A 22,102-nucleotide genomic window follows, 5' to 3' on the forward strand; every position below is an offset into this window, starting at 1 on the left:
TTCTTATGTTCACTAGCTATATGATGTGGAAGTTGAATTATGCTAGCCCTTCACCAAAATGAGGCCTATATATATAAACGTCTCAGTATATAGAGGAATTTTAAAATCAAATAAAATTTCCCTTTATGTGGAGAATATCTTTACACACAGAATCTATTCTCCTGCGGCGGGCACGGCAGTCAGGATGGGCGGAGACACGGGTGTGAGTTGTTAGGACCGAGTCTGCTGAAGCAACAAAACCCCGCCTCCTTGCTCATGCTGGCAGTTTTTCCAATCTGTCGAGTGGGACGGTAGTGTCTAGAGGCTTCGCTGTATCTCCTTTCTATTGGGACGGCTAGATTGCTCTTTTACGATCTAATTTGGCGCTTACGGGCAGACGAACACACAGTAAGACCGCTGTTGCCCCTATTAACCCCGCCGGTGGCGTCTGCCAGCTTGGTTCCGGCGTTCGCTGCGACTCGGGCTTTGCCCTGCAGCAAGGCGGCGATCCGTTTAGCCCCGTCATTGCCGCGATCGCTCCAGATTCCTGGGGGCTAGCGATCTCAACTTTGAGGCTGCGGATCGAGAACGGAGGCTATTGGGACAACTTTGACTGCCATACTAACGCAGTAAGTGGCCCGTTAACGGAGAGGCTAGGATTTAATTGCGGCGGCCATTTTACAGCCCGTTTTCATCATGGCGGACGCCATTTTGAAGCCCTCTTCGCGCGCTCAGAAGAGAAAGGGAAAGAGAGGCCAGGAGCCCGATCCGGGAGAGGGGCCCTCTGGTCTTCAAATGAATAAAAGGCCCAGACATCAGGGCTCTTCCAGGGCTGTAGAAAAGCCTCCTCCTCCTCCATCAGCTAAACATTCTAAGGATGAGGAGAGGAGGCATAAGGCGATCGAGCGGGCCTTTAAGAAGGCCTCTTCTCGTCAGGACCCCAATCCACAACCTTCTACGGCTGCTAATGTTACAACGCCCACAGGGCCTATTCAGGAAGGGCCCCTGCAAGCCCCAGGTTTGCCCCCTCTATCCCCTGATAGATCCATTCAGGAAGAAACTCCTTTCTCTGAGGCAGCCTCGGTTTTTCCAACTGGCCATGACACACTGGCCCCTGAGCCAGAACCAGAACCTACCTTTCAGAACGAGGCAGATAGACCTGATCTTCAGGTTAGGGCTGTTCCAACTCCTGACTCTAACTCTGCCCAGGTGCTTTCTCCTGCCTTAGCGGCCCTTATCGCTACTTCCATTAAGCAAGGCATAGCCCAGGGTCTTCAGGAAAGGGCATCCTCAAGGGTCTCTGAATATTTAGAGGACCAAGCCAGTTCCCTCAGGTCTCATCCCCTGGAGGTTCCTTCCCTCAGGCAGGAAGGGCAAAGGTCACCTTCTCAGGACAGCCAAGGTTCCATCTCCCTAGAGGAGGAAGCCATTATTGACCAGGAGTTGTCAGAGGACGAAGGCCTTGAGCCTAACCAACCCGCCTTCGTGGGCCTATTCCGTCCTCAAATGTTTCGGTCATTATTATATAAGGCTCAAATGACCACTCGCTTAGGTATTCCACCTTCTAAGCCCAAGGATCCTTCCGATGCATCGGATACTGCGGCTAAACTATTCGAAGAACCCGCGGTGGCGTCAGAGACCATCCCTGCGCCAAAATTGTTTTCCGATGTCCTTCAGAGGCAGTGGAAATTCCCTAGTTCAGGCCCTTCTCCAAATTCTCTTGATAAGAGGTTATATAATGTGGCTTCGGAGTATGCAGACCTCTTACAGATACCTACGGTTGACGCTCCGGTTTTGGCCTTAGCTTCCCCATCTCCAGTCTCTGGTCCGCCGGAGGAGGCTTTACGACCAGAGGATAGAAAGTCCGAGCGCTCTCTGATTAAAGGTCATCAGGCTTCGGCCTGGTCAGTTCAAGCAGCCTCAGCGGCGTCATTTTTTAATAGAGCGTCTATTCTCTGGTTAAAACAACTGCAGAGCCGTATCCCGGCTTCAGACGTTCGAACCCACCAAGATATTAATAAAATTGTGGCATCGGTGGAGTTCTCCGCGGACGCCACTCTAAATGCCGCGCGCTTTTCGGCCAAAGCTATTGGTTCTACAGTAACTTCTAGACGCTTATTGTGGCTGAAACACTGGCAAGCCGACATACGTAACAAATGGCGCCTCGCATCCTCGTCTTATACTGGTGACAAGCTGTTTGGACCTGCTTTGGATCCATTGCTAATTGAAACACGAGACCATCGCAAGGTGCTGCCAGCTCTTTCTCGTCGGTCGGATTTTAGACAGGTACAGTCCTTTCGTCCTTCCTCCTTTCGTTCCCCAGACACCGGCTCTTACCATCAGCGGTATCAGCGTTCCTATCCAACCAGAGCACCCGCCTTCCAGGATAATCAGGGTAGACAGGGGCCCCGTTATCCCCCTAGGAGATTCCCTCGGGGAGGGCGCAGTCGGCCCTTCCGAAGGGCTCGTTAAATCACCTAGCTCCATAGCCATCGGGGGCCGTTTGTCCATTTTCGCATCCCATTGGGACACCACAATTTCTGATAATTGGGTTAAAAACGTGGTGAGATTTGGACTTGCCCTCGAATTCAGAACTTCCCCTCCTCATTTATATTTACGTTGTCCCGTGTCTTTGGATAGGAATAAGAGGGCCCGGGTGGGGAATGCCATCAGACACCTCCTGGCCTCTAAGGCCATTCAACCGATCCCAAGATCGGAATTTGGGAAGGGATTTTATTCCCGTCTGTTCTTAGTTCAAAAGCCATCGGGGGATTGGCGTCCCATCCTAGACCTTAAAGCCTTAAACCGGTATTTAATTTTTCGCCGGTTTAAGATGCATTCCCTTCAGACAATTTTGTTGGCCATTAGAGAAGGAGACTTTTTGTCTTCTATTGATTTGACGGAGGCCTACCTCCATGTCCCCATTCTTCCTGAATGCCGCCAATTCCTTCGTTTTTCTTATCAGGGGAATCACTATCAGTATCGGGCTCTGCCCTTTGGTTTGTCATCAGCCCCTAGAGTTTTTACTAAAGTGATGGCGGCCCTTATGGCTCACATTAGTGACCTTCCTATTAGAGTTTTATTTTACCTTGACGACATTCTTATTCTGTCCCGATCTCCAGTTCAGGCCCTAAAGGATTTAGGGGACACCCTTAGAATTTTGCAAGAGCATGGCTTTTCAGTTAATTGGAAGAAAAGCCATTTAACTCCTTCCACCCGGATCCAGCATCTGGGGGCGGTAATTGACACGATCACATCAGAAGTTTTTTTGTCTCCTGACCGTATTTTAAGCTTACAGTCCTTAGTTAACCGGATACTAGACCAACGTTCAACTTCTATCCTCACTTTGTCTTGCCTTCTGGGCAAAATGGTATCGACCTTCGGAATCGTCCCCTGGTCCCGCCTGCACAGCAGGGACCTCCAGTGGTTCCTACTACCATACCAGCGGTCACGCAGGGACTCCTCGGTTCAGCGAGTAATTCTTCCTCCTCGGGTGCTTCGCTCCCTGTCCTGGTGGACCTCAACAGCTCTGAGCAAGGGCACCCGATTTCGCGAGCCACACCGCATGATCTTGACAACAGATGCCAGTCTGTCGGGGTGGGGCGCCCATCTGGGTTCCCACCTAACACAGGGACAATGGTCTCCGCAAGAGCAGAGTATGAACATCAACGTGTTAGAGTTGAGGGCCGTATTCCTCGCTCTTCAGAAATTTCGTCATTTGGTCCAGGGCCGGGATGTCCTCGTCCTAACGGACAATGTATCAGCAAAGGCCCACATCAACAAGCTCGGAGGCACCCGGTCTCGGGCTCTTATGAGAGAGGCTCACACACTGGGGATCTGGGCGGAACGCAATCTGAATTCGATCAAAGCAGCGCATATTTCCGGGGCGGAGAATCGCACAGCGGATTCTCTCAGCAGAGCTCCTGTCGATCCAGCAGAATGGAGCCTTCACCCGCGCCTCTTCCAGGAGGTGACGACGCGATTTGGGCTTCCCGAGGTGGACCTGTTTGCCTCCAGCTCAAATCACCAACTGCCTCGGTTCTTTACTCGATTCCCGTCTCCGGGAGCGGAGGCGGTGGATGCCCTGCGCTGCGACTGGCCGACCAACACTCTCCTATACGCCTTCCCTCCAATTCCATTGATTCCGCGTGTCGTCAGAAAACTTCTCCAGGAACGGGCAGAAATAATCCTGGTGGCCCCTTTCTGGAACCGGCGCCCGTGGTTCGCGGACCTGAGGGCCCTGTCCACAGACCAGCCTTGGCAGATACCGGCCGACCGGATAGAGCTTCTACAAGGCCAGCTGAAACACCCGGACCCCCAATTCCTACGCCTAACCGCTTGGCGGCTGAGCGGCTCCGTTTGACGGAAATTCCTCTCTCTGCCGACATCATAACGGTCATCCAGGCTTCTAGGCGCGGATCCACTACTCGGATATATGAGTCTACCTGGAGAGCCTTTTCGCTCTGGTGTCGCAAGCGCCATCTGTTGGCTTCTTCGGCTACGGTGAAACAGGTTCTGGAGTTCATCCAAGAAGGGTTCGTTGCGGGGCTGTCACCCAACACCCTCAGGCGACAAGTGGCAGCTCTGGCTTCTGTCCTGTCCTGTGGCTCACAGGACTCTATCTCCAAGCATCCCCTTATTCGTCAGTACCTGCGGGGTGCTACTAACATCCGGCCTCCCAGGATTCATCGCTTTCCAACGTGGGATTTGCCTAAAGTCCTTTTGGCTCTTACTAAACCTCCCTTCGAGCCATTGAGAGACGTCTCCCTCCGGTTTCTGTCATTGAAAGTAGCCTTCCTAGTAGCAGTGACTTCTGCTCGTCGGATTTCAGAGATGGCTGCACTTTCGATTCGCAAGGAACTTTGTATCATTTACCCAGACAGAGTGGTGTTTCGCTTAGATCCTTCGTTTATTCCGAAGGTTAATACCGTATTTCATAGAGCCCAAGAATTGATTCTTCCAGATTTCTGCCCTCGACCTAACCATCGTCGAGAGCGGCTCTGGCACAAGTTAGACGTCCGAAGGGCGGTAAAGATTTACATCGACCGGACGGCGGCCTTCCGGCGCTCGGACGCCTTCTTCGTTTCCTTCCTTCCGGCTTCTCTGGGAGCCAAGATCTCATCAACCACCCTGGGCCGTTGGATCAGGGCATGTATCGCTACTGCATACGACTCTCTCTCCCTCCCGGTCCCTCGCGGAATAACAGCGCATTCCACCAGGAGCGCCTCCACTTCAGCCGCATGGACTACACGGGCATCAGTGGAAGAGATTTGTCGAGCGGCTTCATGGGCATCCCCCACATCCTTCATCAGACATTATCGCCTGGACGCTTACGCCTCGGCGGATGCTGCATTCGGTCGAAGGGTTCTTCAAGGAGTTCATCAGGTCTCCTAAGCACGGGGGGCCGGCCAGCTCCCTCCCGACGGACTCAGGACTTTGGTATGTCCCATCCTGACTGCCGTGCCCGCCGCAGGAGAATGGGCGTTGGTACTTACCTGATACGCCTCTTCTCTGGCAGGCGGGCACGGCAGTCAGCCCCACCCTTTGGGGCCGTCCCCGGGTTCTACTCCCTTATAGGGGGTGGGGGGGGGGTTAACATTTCATCATGTCCTTTCTCTTTTTATCTCTAGACACTACAGTCTGCTATGGTATCCTCGTCTCAAAAACTGCCAGCATGAGCAAGGAGGCGGGGTTTTGTTGCTTCAGCAGACTCGGTCCTAACAACTCACACCCGTGTCTCCGCCCATCCTGACTGCCGTGCCCGCCTGCCAGAGAAGAGGCGTATCAGGTAAGTACCAACGCCCATTCTTACTGATGTCAACACAGTTACTGGAGTATGTAATTACCCAGCCAGCATAGCTAGCCAAGTGTGATTGTCCTCATATTCAAAGTATAAGGAATGGCATTGGCATGCAGGGGGAAGACCAAAATCTGCAAATTGTTGGGCATGGCATCACAGTTCAAGCCACTTTTTTCCTGTGCATGTAACATCAACATACAAGTGGCACAAAGATTGGACATGAGACCATGCCTCTGCCATGTTGTAGAGAAGGCATTTCTCCTATGAAAATTGCTGGATGATTCTCTGGGTACTTTCCATACCTGTCTCTTCTGCGATTCCCCCCCCCAACTTCCCTCTATATTTACAATTCTGCCATTAAACTCTTCTCCACTCCATTTTACATAATCTCCTTTTCCAGAAGGTGCTCATTTCACATGCTATATGGCATTATGCCATCTTGTATATTGAATACATTTACTAACACTCAGGAGAAAGCTAAAATAATTCACTTGGATTTGGCTGCCAAGTCGATTAAATACAACAATTTAGTGCAAAATCGTTCTATATGCCAGTAGGTGACAAGCCTTTTCTAAAAAAGCAGGATTCTTCTAACAACCGCTGTAATATGGAGTGCCTTGTTATTTTAGTACCTGCCATTATTCGGCAGTGTAACACTGCAGGTTGACATGGAATCGTTGGTTATATAACAGCTAGATAGCAGTGCCACTATAGTTTATCTTTTCATGTGTAAAATTCAGAATGTTTGGCTGAATTATTTTTCTCTAAAAGCATGAAAATACAAGATGTCACTTCTGGAAGGACAAAAGTGCTATAATTCCCTTCAAAGATTCATTTCCTTAAGGTTAGGAAGAGGAAATGAGCTTGCTCCTGTTAAATATTTCTGAATTCTTTTAAAGCAACAACTATATTAAAATTAATATGTCTAGATCTGAATTATAAATAATAATAATAACTTTATTGTCATTGTACGTGTATACATAGTATACCCATACAACGAAATTCACTCAACATCCAAAGACCAGGTCCAACACACATAACAATCCCCAAACATACCCCCACCCACCACAAATTCCCCACCCCTAAACCACCCAAACATCCATACAACAGACCAAGTAATGCTCTCCAACAGCTCACTGATGGTGACCCTTTAGTTCATTGTTGAGTGCAATTATAGCTGTGGGATAAAAGCTATTCAGAAAATGTGCGGTCCGAGTTTTAATTGTTCTGTATCTTCTGCCAGAAGGCAACAGTCCAAAAAGATTGTAATCAGGATGGGAAGAGTCTCTGAGAATGTTATACAACTTCCTCAAACAGCGAGATTCGAAGATGTCATCCAGGGCTGGTAGCTGGAGCCCGATGATATTCTGGTAGTTTCTCTGTAGAGCTTTTTTGTCCGCTACAGAGCTGCTCCCATACCATGCAAGAATGCCTTAAGTCAGGACACTCTTGATGGTGCTACGATAATAGGACAGAAGTAGATGCTGAAATAGATTTATCTTCTTGAGCATAAACACATTCATACAGACAGAATGTAGAAAATAAGAATTGATCAGCATTCAATACTGAAAGGTTTAAAAAAATAAGCAGGGTTGGCTTGATTTATTTATGTAGTAATGAAATTCACATGACATAATTTGCAAAAATATTGAAAAACTACCATCACCACCATGGATGCATACTGCATTGTTACTGGGGTATCATTTGAGCAATTCCTTAAGTGAGGTTAGATTTTTGTTATTTTTGTAATAGGACTATCTGTATCCAAATAAGGTCTCAAAACTTCTTTAGGAAAGATCATTCTATCTGCTTACTCTTTTACACACCATTTACATCCCGGGGTGGGGACAACACTTATAGCTTGAATTATCACATCTTTTCTAACATGGACAAAGACATTGATTGCTATGACTTAAATGTTTTACTTCATCCCTAACTTTTTTCAATAATCATAAAAATGAAGATAAATTCTTTCTTCTTTCTCTGTGGGTTTTCCCACTTCAGCCTTTAGCAGCTTGCCTTCTGTAATTAAGCTGGCTGAAATAAAGCCAGGTTCTGAAATCCCTTTCCAGATTTCAACCCCTTCTTCCTTTTGGGCCATGCTTTTGCTGGCCAGGTGTTCTGTCCAACCACCTTGAACTTAGCCTCTAAATGGTGAATTGCCTTGCTTCCCTTTCTGCTCCCATTCATGTTAGAAAAGCAAGCACAATCATGTTAGAAAAACACAAGGCCTACAAAGTCCCTTTCAATTTTATGGTCGCACAGTGGTTAGAATGCAGTACTGCAGGCTACTTCTCTGACTGCCAGCTGCCCGTAGTTTGGCAGTTCGAGTCTCACTGAGTCTCAAGGTTGACTCAGCCTTCCATCCTTCCGAGGTCAGTAAACTGAGGACCCAATTGTTGGGGTCAATATTCTGACTCTGTAAAACTACTTAGAGATGGCTGTAAAACACTAGGAATATAAGTCTAAGCGCTATTGCTATTGCTATTGCTATTTTATTTTGTTAACAGTTCTCACTTTCAGCCAATTAAGAAAAAGTCAGCATGTCACCATTCCACAACTTAACTTAAAAAAGGAAGTTCACCCTTTCAAGGCAGGCAGCTCATATGAAATGTTCATCAAGGTAGAGAGTGGGAATCCAGAGAAGGGCAAAGTCGCTACAGTAGAGACCGGGGCATTGGTGTAAGATGGAATGAAGTGCAACAGGTGGATTGGCTTCCTAATGTCTGACAGAAGGAAGAAAATATTACCTTTGGTGTAGAATAAGAACCGTTAGGTAAGTCATCTTCCCAGCAACAAGCTGAGGATGACATCATCCTTTCCTGCCCTTCCTAAACTGTAGGGTGACCTCTCTTCATGCAGAAAATGCAGATCAGTCCTGAGTCTCTAATGATTATCCTATCATCCTATCAGCATTTGATGCTCTTCCAGTTAGTTGTTCTAGCAAAAACTATCACAGTGGGTAAATGTCACTCTCATTTTGCGACCAATTTCAAAATATGACCAATTTCAAAATATGAAAGGATTGCTCCTTGTTGGCTAGTAAATCTAAATCTAAACTAGTTATCTTTTCCCATTCCTGTGGATCAAAAAGTACTCTACAAAAAGCATCCTTCAGGTGCTAGATTATTTCCTATATAATTCCATTTTTAAGGCAGATCCTCCTAAGAGCTCTCCTATTCTCTTTCACTATTCTTGTGCAGAATGACCCCAGATTTGAGTTAACTTTTATAAGTAGTTTACTCTATTCAGTTTTCAAAGCATTTTCTCCTGTGGAGATGGGTATTTTCTCAGAGAATTAACTTCTCAAGAAAGTTTTTCCAATAGCTTCCCTCAGTGTTAAAACAATAGTAGAAGTGTTCGTTATTCACACTACCGCTGTGGCATTTAACTCCTTTGCAACTCTCATGGTTTTCCTTATGAATCCAGAAAGGCTGAATATTTCTTTTATCAAAAAAGGACATATTTCCTGGGAGTAATTGAAAAGCTATAGCCTTACAATTTTCCATGGAGAACAATTATTACCATTTTTAAGGCATACATTTATGATCTACTTTCTTATCACGAAAGGAGCTGCTGGAATGGGTCTTGGGTAGACCAATTCTAGCTAGCTAGCTAGCTATCTACTATCTATCTATTCTATCATATCTAAATTCCATTTTATTAACATCAAATACATCATGTGCAATCAGCACTTCAAATGTAAATGTATAAATACATATAAGATTAATAGTTTACCAAGAAAGGATGAAAATTCAAATTTAATCCTAAAATAGCTAGGTATATTTTAATATTATCCAATTAAGGGACAATAGTGGAAAATAGCAGAAATAGCAATAGCAGAAAACAGAAGAATGTGAAGATTTCAGCAGATAGTTCAGGATAAGTTAAGATTTCAGAGACAGAATTTATTGATTTTTCAGGCTCCTTGAATACTACTTATTCAGTGTTTTTCTTTCCATCTTCAAATCGCAAATCATGCTAATGCTTCCACACTTTAATCAAGTACTTGTATTCTGCACTCTGCATTCTGCACTGAAATAACCTATTGTGACTCACTATTACCATCTCAACACTCTGCAGACATTCCAAACAAGTCTAAAATAAAAGCTGCTAACTCAGACAGTTAAATAGGAAATGGAATGCCAAGCAAATTTTAGCATTAATAATATTACACTTGCTAATTGTTTGCCTTCAGTGCTGTTTTATTTTATGTTTTAACCTGCAGAGGCTAATAATTTGCACTTGAATGCTTAAGCCAAGAATATTTTTGCATCACTGGCGGCAATGCTTTTTTTTTTTTTTTTTTAGAGTGTTCAGTTAACAGAGCTCCAGGAGGCTGACTAAAATGATGGCTGTTTGGCTGCTGAATGACTAGTACTGAAAACTAGGGCTGTGCATAGACATACATTTGGGGAGAGCCAGGGAAGCTTATAATATAATACAATCTTCCACTACTTGGCAACCTCAGTAATACAAGTGTACTGTATTACACTTCATAGAATTCTCAGCCAATATGTTGGAAAGGCAACAAGTTTATCCATTAACTCATCCACAATTTAGCTTTTGCATCCATTTACACGATGGCTATAGGAATCATGGTCTATCTTCATACATTAACTGGGCGAATGGATTCATAATCTGAATCACCGGAAACAAGTGAAAACTGTGGATTTTTTTCATGTGAACCAGAGGTCTGCTTTCTAATTGTAGTGTACTGAAATGTAATGATTCATGATGGATGATTATGATCCATCAACCACAAACATAATTTGGAAAGAAAAGAAACCCCAAGCATGAGAACATGTGAATAATCACGTAAGGCATTTCCATATAGAGCTTTTCTTCGGTGCTGCGTTTATGGTAGCTTTGATTTAGTTATGCTGCAAGTGTTATCATGTTTTGTTTATCACTTAAGATAAAGGACAATATGTAAGTGGCAGTGCCACTGTGCAGTATATTTACAGATGTCATGATTCATATTGATGCTTTGTCATCACTACAGTAATCAAAAGGTCTTAGCAGGCAGAGTTGTGGAATTGCTTCATGAAATCTTAGATTTTCCAGTTAAAATATATTGTTCTGAAAAAGTAGAATGTGTATTAAAATTTGCATAAAAAGGATTTTATCTTTTATACTTTTTAAAAGGTAGCAGCAGGTTTAGAAAACGGTATTCAATAGCTAATACAATTGTCTTTCTTGTGTTTTTAATGCCCTCTTATTCATGTTTATGTACTGCGGACCAGGAGATAGTGTTTATGATACGTGACAGGATATTCGGAGGGAATTCAGTTGCAAAACTGTGTACAGAAAACTGTGTTATTGTTGCAATAGAAGCAGAACAAATCGTGCAATCAGTGAGTGATACTTGTCCATTTTCCATGTGAACACAGTGTGATCTGGCAGAAAGACAATCTGAATGTTTATAGTTTACTATTAGGTGAAACCAGTGAGACACACAAAACCTGATATTATGATGCCACAAGATAGATTGCAAAGCAGGAACTAAGCTGGTTATGCAGGCTACACAGATCAGCAATTAGCACAAATCCATCAGTGTCCAAAGAAAAAGGAAGATTGAGAAAACAATAACTGGAAATCTAAAAAAAAAAGAAAGAAAAGAAAAGAAAAGAGCCTGAGTGGTGTAGGAGGCTAATGCCTCCTACTAAGGCAGCATTTAACATCCAGCTGCCTGCAATTACTGCGAGTTCAATTCTCACCAGGCTCAAGGTCGACTCAGCCTTCCATCCTTTCTAAGGTGGGTAAAATGAGGACCCGGTTTGTGGGTGCAATAAGGTGACTTTGTATAAAATATACAAAAGTATGAAGGCTATTGCTTAACACATTGTAAGCCGTCCTGAGTCTCCAGAGAAGGGCGGCATATAAAAATAAATAAAAAAATAATTAAAAAAAATAATAGGAGAAGGACAAGTCAGCATAGTATTTTGCTGGCCTGGTGTAGTATTAAACTACACAGATATTTGATTTATAGTTTTGGATAATTTCATTGCCCATCATTCACCAAATCTTGCTGGTACATAACTCTATTTTTTCATAATCTATAATCAATTATTATGTGTGTGGGCTTATCAGTGACCTTTCTTCAAAGCTTTTCCTCCCTATTTTTTTGCAGCATTTTCACATGTAGATTTTAGATGTACATTTGCTCCCTTCTTTGAATACTAACTGTTTGACTCTTAGAAAGCAAGCACACAGCTTCTAAATACAAACACTGTAGTAGATGCTTTAAATCATCTGTACTTGCAGCAACTCCTGATCTGCAGAAATAACCTGGAAGGTGGAGCTGCAGTCTGTGGCTAATTCAAAGTGATGGCACCATCTACAGTCAGAGATGTTGTCTGCAATTATCATTTGGAAACAGCTGCAGTGATTCCTTAACACTTGTTTCCATCCCCATTCAGCCCAGATGTTATGAAATGCATGATGAAAAAGATGATGTTTCCATGTTCCAGTAGCTAAATAAAGAGACATTTTTGCACTCAGCAAAAAATGCTTGATTTGAAGTAGGAAAAAAAACGTACATCAGTGAAAGGGGACATAGTTGCTGCTAAACAGCTGGGCACAGACAACCCTTATTTTATTTTCTAAAGGAAAGTCTGATGACATCATAATTGTGATTCTTCAGTTGCATAGGAAATGCACTCTACCTATGCTCTTTCCTTTGCATATATCAGGACAGTTTGATAACTCAGTTCTAATGAGTGTTGACATATTGTAGAAAACTGTAGCGGTTGGGTAATATAACAACAGATAAAAACAATCCCAGTCTGTGGGTTTGTAGGCATTGAGGTGTATTCTTCCAGCTTTTCTGACTCGCACAGTCTAGACGTGTAAGGTGTTTCAATCTGACACATAACTGACTAGAATCACAGTAGGTTGTTGAGCCTGTAGAGCAACTTCCTCCTTTAAGTGGGAAGACTGCCTAAAGGGATCTTAATGAATACCATTTTCTCTGAAAGAACTGGCATTGAACACTATATGAAAGAGCACATTTCTTCATGAATTAACACGATTGGCATTTATAAGATCCATTATGTGTGGTTGTATAGAAGTGGAGTAGAAAACAAAGGTCTTATGTGCACCTATTAGTGATTGTGACTATTGATACTGATATTGTTACTATTTTTAACAGAGACTACTTGGGAGCGACCAAGCAGTGTTCCGGGAACTCCAAAGAATTCTGTGAGCCAGAAGAACTCCTTGCCTACAGGTAGGGGACAAATCATCCACAGGCGCATGCAGTTACTTTCTCCAAAAGGGGAGGGGATCATAAAAGCTCCTACTATCCGCATTAAATGAGAAAATCCCCGTGATATATTTAGAGAGAAAGTAGTACTAGGAGAATGCACAGAATTTCCTTGGCAGAAATATGGCTTATGAATAATATTTAGGTACCATCAAATCAGGTTCAAACTTCAGTCGCTGAATGCAGTATGCTGTTTTGCCAAGAGTCAAGGCAGTGATCAAGTACCCCATCAGTTGGTTAATTTGGATCCAAAGACAATAAGCACACCTGTGAATAAAGAGATTTTTAAGCCTTGTTATGAACTCATAGAAATTTAAAAGCATAACATAAAAACGGGTGGGCTGCCGCCGGTTGTAACAACTGGTTCGCCCGGAACCAAAAATGTGAGTGCGCACATGTGCACGGCATCGAGAAACTGGCAATTATATAGGACTTAATAGCACCAGGGTGGGTGGGCAGGCCCAACCCTGGTCAGAACTACCAGTTCGCCTGAACCGGTCTGAACCCGCAGCAGCCCACTACTGTGTAAAAAGCATATATATCAAACAAGATGAGATCAAAATCTTTAATAAACTGTCAGGACCTCCTTAAACATGAGAGCAGAGAACTCCAATTTCCACAGTACCCAGTGCTAGGTTTTGTGCAGAGGGTCCCTACAAACAACAACAATTCACCATGACTTTCTGACCCTTTAATGGTCTTGCGACTGTAAGACCTGGCTTTGACTGAATGGCATATGACTTTCACAGGTTTGCAGCTCTCCTTCCTTCCTATCCCTTCTCTTTTATTCAGTAAACAAGAGTTTTAAAAAACAGGCAGGTTAACTGAGAATACAGTCTAAACGTCCAGACTTTTCTTAATATGAAGGAGAAATCAAAATATGTCACCAAACCCTTCAAAATAATAATGGACTTCATTGCCACTACATATGCCTACCACCTTGACCTATTCTGAATCTGCAATCTTGCAAGGATCTTCCTATGATATCCCTGATTCTGATTACCCACCTTATAGGTTACCTTTCCATCCTTCCATTCCTTGCTGAGTGTTGTTTTTTCTACTCCATTATCCACTCTTCTGAACCAAAGTACGTGCTTGCTGTTCAATTTCCCCAAAGGAGCAGTCAATCTTTATTCCTTCCAGAATTGATTCACAGTCTTAGTAACTATCTCCAGATCCATAATTCATTGTCTTCTTTTTTTTCAGTGTCCAGCTTTCACAGCAGTACATTACCATTGTTAAAAAAAATCATTGCTTTGACAATTTTAATCCTTGCCGTTGTTGGAAAATCCTCATCATTGCTTTCATTTTCTTGTGTTGGTTTCTTTGAGATCCTTGAATTTTGTGGTTGGAACTCATCTCACTCTCCCTGCCCCATTCGCTCCACTTTTTAAATTATAGGAGATACGAAATAATAAACAGTGAAGGAAAGTGCAAAATCATAATGAACTGGAATTCATAATGAATCCCTTTCTACTGATACTTCCAGACTCATTTTTATTTTCTAACATTTAGTTCTGTTTTGTAAGTACGTATGTATGTATGTATGTATGTATGTATGTATGTATGTATGTAGTATGTAGTACGTACGTATGTATGTATGTATGTAGTATATGTATATGTATGTATGTGTTTGTTTATATGTGTGCATATTTTATATATATGTATGTATGTATGTGTGTTTGTGTATATATACACACATGCACACATATACATACACAGAGAGACAAACGTGTGTCACTTTATTACCTAATTTTGCCATATGATTTTAAAGGCAGTAAAGGATTTATCTACAACAATCACATTCCATTAAGTGTGTTTTAATTTAGTTATTTATTATTTATTAATCCAATTTGTATGCTGCCCCTTTCCGAAGACTCAAGGCGGCTCACAATGCATTTAAAATCATTATAAAAAACATTTAAAAAATAAAAACATTAAAAACATTAAAACCCATTCACACCATTCATGGCCGGATCTCGCCAGATTTCAAGAGCGAGATCAACGGTCCCAGGCTTGCCAGAAAAACCAGGTCTTCACCGCTTTTCGGAAGGCCAATAGGGTGGGGATGGTCTGGACCTCAGGAGGTAACTGGTTCCAGAGAGCTGGGGCAGCCACAGAGAAGGCCCTCCCCCGTGGGCCCGCCAGCCTGCATTGTTTAGCTGACAGGACCTGGAGGAGACCAGCTCTGTGGGATCTTACCAGTCATTGGGAGTTATGCGGTAGAAGGCGGTCTTGAAGATACCCTGGCCCTGAGCCATGTAGGGCTTTAAAGGCAATAACCAACACCTTGAATTGTGACCATTGTCACAATTGTTAACATTAGTTAACAACTAATGTTGCTTTTTGTTTCAAAATCTGAAAATATTTCAGCAATGTCCTGTTGATGATGCTGAGGGACTATTTTCAACACTGAAACAGGCATGTCCAATTCGCCTCCCATAAGCCTCATGCAGCCCTGGACGGCTACTATTCTATTTGACTATTTTTTCTAAAAAAATTCCCTGATCAAGAAAGATGAGGCTCTTCAATGTCAGGTGACAAGTCCCACCCTTTCCGCTGTACCTTAAAAAACTGGCATCCCAAAGAGCAGCATCATGGTAAGATAGGATGGCTGAATACGTTCAATTTTTTTTTCCCATAGTCCCTTGCAGAAAGTTTTAAGCCATCTGCTCTCATCTCGATGCTGTTCTTCAGCGGCATTCGTAGCAATTTTTCTAAGTGACTGACAAGGAGGGGGGAACTCCTTTCCTCAAAAGACTAAGGGGAAAAAACCCCTCTCTGTTCAAGAGAATAAGCCTTATTCCCTTGCCAAGAGTTTTTGTTCTGTAGTTCCATGCAGAAAGGTTTTTTCCCCAAGTTCTGCAGAAGCCATTCAGATCCTTATAGATGTCTTCCATGAATAGAGTTTGAAAAAACACAAATTCCCAGGTTATAGAGGAAAAATCTTTTGAAGAGATCCTTTTCCCCAGCACTTTCATTTCTACTCAGCTATGCAATCTTCTCCTTTGGGTTAGGGGTTAGCCCCCATTCTTTTAGCATTTAGAAAATCTAGAAAAAACATTTTTTAACTTGGTTTTTAATTGCTGGATTATTTATTTTCTATTTTAATGGTAATTGTAATCTGTTTAAAAAACATTTGGAAGCCCTCCTCCCCACCCCCAGCATGTACACAGTAGGTTAAATAAACAAAATAAAATAAATATTCCTTCATTTAACAAAGAGGTGAATAGTATCTGTGGAATACTGTATTTCATTTACTGAATTGGTTCTGGAGAGTGTTAAATAATATGTTAATCACCATTTAGGAAGGTCAAGTAAAATACTTTATTTTTAACAGTGACTTAAAAGCCACCCCCTCCTTTCCTGCCTCCTTGGTCTGAACTGCATGTCTTTTTCTTACAGTGAACGGATATCACATACCAGGCACGTTGGCATCCCAGCTAGAGCCAAGCCACATGAGTCTCCGCAAAATCAGCAGTGACCCTCAGGTAAACTCACATAATGTGCTTCAGAATTCCTCCCTTAATAAATTTAGCTTTATTTAGAAACAGGTTTAGTGGTAACTTCCAGTACAAGGAAGCTTGGAAGTTGTTTTTTGTTTTAAAAAAAAAAATGTGAATCACCATTACTCCACAGCAAAGTCCATGCTTGTACTGTGAATTTCAAAGTCATTATAGTTCTGAAGCACCTCCCTCTTCCCTCCCCCCTCCTCCCTCCCTTCCCCCCCAGTAGTGGATTCCACTTACCTTCGCTACCGGTTTGGAATTGGGAGAGCATGTGCAGTGCTTTTGCGCATGCGCAGATCCTTCTGTGCATGCACAGAGTGTCCGTGATGATATCCGGATGGGTGGGCAGAGCCTCCTGCCACCGCCACTACTGGTTCGCCCGAACTGGGGTGAACCAGTAGAAACCCACCACTGTTCCCCCCTTCTCTTTCTATCTCTCTCCATCTCTCTTTCTCTGCTGTTTTTATATGTCAAAGCTCCTATTGATTTTATTCAGTTTTGGCCATCTGTAATCATTTGGTAGCATGAAGTTCTTCAGGCAAGTCGTGCAATGTACTTTCTTTCTGTCCAAGTTTTAATTGCAATTACACTAGCTGTCTGCTTACTCTTTGCTCTTTGGTCCTTACCTCATAGATGGGGTGGTTTTTTTTGTTTTGTTTTGTTTTTGTTATCTTCAATCAAATCTATGTTTCTCACATTTTTTATGATATGTGTGAACTCGGGAAGTGGGGGTATTGGAATTCCTCCATGAGCCTCTTTTATTGCTATTTTGGAACATGTTGAAAGATGGCTTGAAGTTTTCTTGCAGAAATATGTGGTTTAGATCTTTAGGTCAAACATGCTTCAGAATTCTATGTATAATTGTTGTGCTCAGTATAACAGTGTGGTGATAATGACACTCCTTGACACCAGTCCAGCATGTCGCTGTGCTAGGAGGCTTTTGAGAAATTTCTACTTTCCTACATTCTAAACACCAGGATCATCCTGAAGTGATCTTTGCATCACTAAATTGCAGCCCAGCACTCCCTGTAGTTTCCAGCCATGTTTGTAAGTGATATTTATTAACAACTCCGATTGATTTTATAAAATCACAGAATGGGAAGGAACATTTAGGCCACTGAATTTAGCCCCCACCCAGCTAATTGGAGGAATGGAGGAATTAAAGCTTCTCGGACAGATAGTTGCCTAGAACTCATCCAGCAAAGGAAAGGACACAATTTTCTGGATAAGAATAGTTTCCACTGTCATAAAATTTCCTCTTAATGATTAGCCATTTTTTTCTAATAATCATTTTACATTTTAATTCAAATTTAAGTCCATTACACTGTGTCCTTACCTCCGAGACAGTAGACCTTCTGTTGTGTGACATCCTTCAGGAATTTGGAGAATGCTCTTATATTTCTCTTTGTTCCAAATCTACTCAAGGTTAAATATACCCAATTTTTCAATGGAAGTTATTGTTTCTAGTCCCCGGATATCACTGGCTGCCCTTTTCTGACCCTGCACTACTTACAGTAATCTGAATTCCTAAAGTGTAGTACTTTAAACATAATGCCTGAGCTGTGAGCCAACCGATTCAGAATAAAGTAAAAATTGTAGTTCCCATGAAACCTAAAATTGTAGTAATTTTTATTGCAACCATATCAGACTATTGATTCATATTCCACTTGTAATCAACAACTATTCCAAAATACTTTAAGTATTATTACAAAGCCATACATAAACCAAACTATATCTATATGTTTAATTTATACTTCCTAAGCATAAGTCTCTGTTAAATTTCATTTTTTTTAAAAAAATCAGTACATTTGTCTACTACAATAAGATTTTTTTTGGTCTTCTATGATACTGGCTATCTCCCCTTCGCCTAATATTGTATCATGTGCAGATTTAATCAGTTGCATTCCATCTCACCATCCAAGTGATTAATAAAAATAAAAAGTACAAGTCCTAGAAATCTTCTGTCACTCTCTTCAATATTTCCAGAGTGATGAGGAAATTGCTTTGAATGTTCTGCATGTCTTAAAAGGTGAGACATGATGACTAAATATAGCTGAGTTATAAAGACCCAGTATTCTAGAATGCAGCACTGAATCCAAAATTTAAATCCCAATTCTGCACCTGTGTGGATTAAAATACATTTGGTCATTCCCAACCATGACATTGCAAAGTAATTTTGGCAGTTTACGTGTCAATTTCAGTTTCTCATTTACAATACCCACATTGTTATAATGGAAATGTTACATCACAGATTACAATAGCATATTAGAAATGTAATTATGAACCTCTTCCTAAAGCCTATCAGATCCTTTTGTTATGTTATTATTTGGCCACTGATAAGATACTAAATGTTAGTATCTAAATCAGATACTAAATCAGATACTAAATTCCTTCCTAAATGTTAATGGAAAGAACATATTCTTTCAATAAAAAAGCTACATTGACTAGGATATGCATCTTACCATTTCTTCCTTTTTCCATTTATTAACAGAATTTCAGACAAATGTCAGGGAAAATTTATATAGTTCTACATATACCAAATGTTTACATTGTGTGAATGATACAACAATCTTAGACCAAACACTACAAACAAAACATCAGTCTAAGCTACTACCTCCAACATAATATGTTCCAGCTCATAGAATTTAGTTTTATTTTGCCCTGGCTTTCCTCTACAGATATGAATACTGTTTAATACTTACATTCCGGCATTATTCAGGAAAGTAGGCAAATTAATATTATTTGCTCAGACTAGCTACATCATTGAATAGCAATATCCTGAACTTCTCCTGTTTAAAAAAAAAACTAGCTGTCTTATTGCCATTGTTAAATTCTTGGATATCTGCAAGGTGTACCTTCTGCAAGGTATACCTAGGAAGCAGCAGTTTTTAGGAAGCTCCTGTAAGTTATTGAAAGGTTCATTGTCATATCAACATTCTGTGAATCCCCTTGGATGTACCGTATTGTAGAATAGCAAATCAGAAAGTATGTGCTGCCAACACAAATAATTTGTTAGAGGATGGTGGTTCAGAAAAATTTGCTACTGTAAGCTTTGATTGAGTCAGCAAGTCATATCTTTTAGAACATGAAGAACTTGGTCAAAACAGCTCTGCTGGCCTTCTACACTGCGTGGGCCCTCAGTCTCTCTTCCTCTCAATCTTTTCTGTCTCCCCCCACCCTACCCCCAGTGCTGCCAAAAACAGAGGCCCCACTCACAACTGAGATTTCCAATACTTGGCAGTATCTTCATTCTTAACATTATCCAGTATTTTTTTAATGTTTGCAGTGTCACTGTAGAATAGATTAATTTTGCCTTTGCAACATAACAGGATGGACCCCAAACAATGAAGATTCTGTTTTTAGAACAAAAATTAGGCCTTTCTCTTTCGTTCCATAACTCTTGGACTAGGTATTGTGGGGGATTCTGCTGATGTTTAGCCTTTCACAAGGCTACATCTGACTCAGTCCACAGCAGGTCTTTTACACACCTTTCTTTTTACATTAGCTTCCTGAGGCGTCAAAACAAATTCCCTCCCCCTCCTTTCTACTGGGTAACTTTATTGAGGTCAGTGCTCTTGTAAACACAGTGGACAGTCCAAATTATCAAGGGCTGCTTCTTATGCTCAACATTTACAACAACTATGGCTACTATAGCATAGGAAAAAGGAAGTGATAAATGGAAGCTGTGTTAAACAATTAAATGTGAAAACTGAGAGGATAATATAATTCTAGAGCTGTTTCATCCAATAAGGTTAAAATTCAGGGTACATAAGAGAATGTACTTCATATAGCAAAACATATGAAGAATGGTTGCAGGAACTGGGTATGTCTAGTTTAATGAAAAGAAGGACTAGGGGAGACATGATAGCAGTGTTCCAATATCTCAGGGGCTGCCACAAAGAAGAGGGAGTCAAGTTATTCTCCAAAGCACCTGAGGGCAGGACAAGAAGCAATGGGTGGAAACTAATCAAGGAGAGAAGCAACTAAGGAGAAGAACTACGAACTAAGGAGAAATTTCCTGATAGAACAATTAATCAGTGGAACAACTTGCCTCCAGAAGTTATGAATGTTCCAATACTAGAAGTTTTTAAGATGATGTTGGATAACCATTTGTCTGAAGTGGTGTACGGTTTCCTGCCTAAGCAGGGGGTTGGACTAGAAGACCTCCAAGGTCCCTTCCAACTCTGTTATTCTATTCTATTCTAGCGTATAGAATATGAAATTCATTGCTGCATGTTAGGATTTGACTTCCAACTTGAATATCTTCCAAATGAACAAATAAAAAAAGATAAAGTTTTCAATTTCTATCAGTCATGTTGGCTAGTGTGTATCACCTATAATGTTAAAAGCAATACATCTTTTAGTGCAGTGGTTCTCAACCTTCCTAATGCCGCGACCCTTTAATACAGTTCCTCGTGTTGTGGTGACCCCCAACCATAAAATTATTCCTAAAACCATTGAAAATATGTGTTTTCCTATGGTCTTAGGCAACCCCTGTGAAAGGGTCATTTGACCCCCAAAGGGGTCGCGACCCACAGGTTGAGAACCACTGTCTTAGTGCAAACTTTTGGCTTTACACTGAGAATGCAATGCAAGTGTGAAGATTTCTCACACCTTACTTGTGGATTTCCTGTAGGTATTTGATATTTCCACTATGGAAACAGAATGCTGAATTAAATAGGCCTTTCATTTGATGCATGTAGAAAATCACAAAGTTAGCATACAAGAGGAGAAAACTAGGTCTGAAATTGAGTGCATTCTCTAAAACTTTGAATCTAACAATCACCTGAAATAAATGCATTTTTAAAATAAATGCATGGTTGGAATAGGTCCACTGAACAAACAAATTCTGCATCCAGTTTTTACTTTTCTTGAAGACTCATTCTCTCTAGATGAAAAGGCAGATTGAATAGTTACTATATTCTGTATCTTCCTTTATGCCTCTGGCATATCTCACCACTTTGAACACTTTGGGAGTGAACCTTGCTTTGTAGATACTTCTTGTGTGTGTCTATCTTGGTCTTCATTGTTGTTGTTGTTTTGTAGCACCCAGGATAACGATCACTTTGAGTTCATCTGGTCTTGGTGTAAGAATTTAAACTAAGGGTCTTTCTTTTGGATTTATTGAGGATTCTATCTGAATGGCACAGAATTAGATGATTACTAAGCACATTATTCTATATAGATTATTCATTATTCTATATACAGTGCATAGATTTCATATTCACATTAACTGTAGGTGATTTGAAATGGCCAGACAGTCATCAGAGTAGTTTCATGCAAGGCTCAAGTGATTTTTCTTATACTGGCTTTGAAATGCAAGACTCAACCCAGTCAGCCAACTGGAAAGAATGGGGAAAATGGAATATCCTTAGCTAATGTGATACAAACAGTTGGTTCAAAGAAGTTTTGATATTAACCAAAGCAATTTGCTGGTTTGAAAGCTCAGATAATTTAGGTTTACTACTGAAGCTGCTAGCAGTTTATTGAGCATGAAAGTACATTCCATTCAGGCAAAGCTGGTAGCTTTAAAGCGAATATTTTTTG

The 22,102-nt window shown here is 41.7% G+C and overlaps 1 protein-coding gene across 1 annotated transcript in view; it reads left to right on the forward strand.

Annotated features, from left to right (window-relative positions):
• Positions 1 to 22,102, forward strand: part of GAS7 (growth arrest specific 7) — a 158,381-nt gene that overhangs the window by 110,054 nt on the left and 26,225 nt on the right. The window contains exons 3-4 of the mRNA XM_070934587.1: positions 12,933 to 13,010; positions 16,452 to 16,537. Of these exons, the coding sequence (XP_070790688.1) occupies positions 12,933 to 13,010; positions 16,452 to 16,537 (164 nt within the window). The remainder of the gene's footprint in view (positions 1 to 12,932; positions 13,011 to 16,451; positions 16,538 to 22,102) is intronic.

Source organism: Pituophis catenifer, unplaced genomic scaffold (genome assembly GCF_029215685.1).
Source record: "Pituophis catenifer annectens isolate HBS135680 unplaced genomic scaffold, rPitCat1.0.hap2 SCAF_2, whole genome shotgun sequence".
Lineage (NCBI taxonomy): Eukaryota > Metazoa > Chordata > Lepidosauria > Squamata > Colubridae > Pituophis > Pituophis catenifer.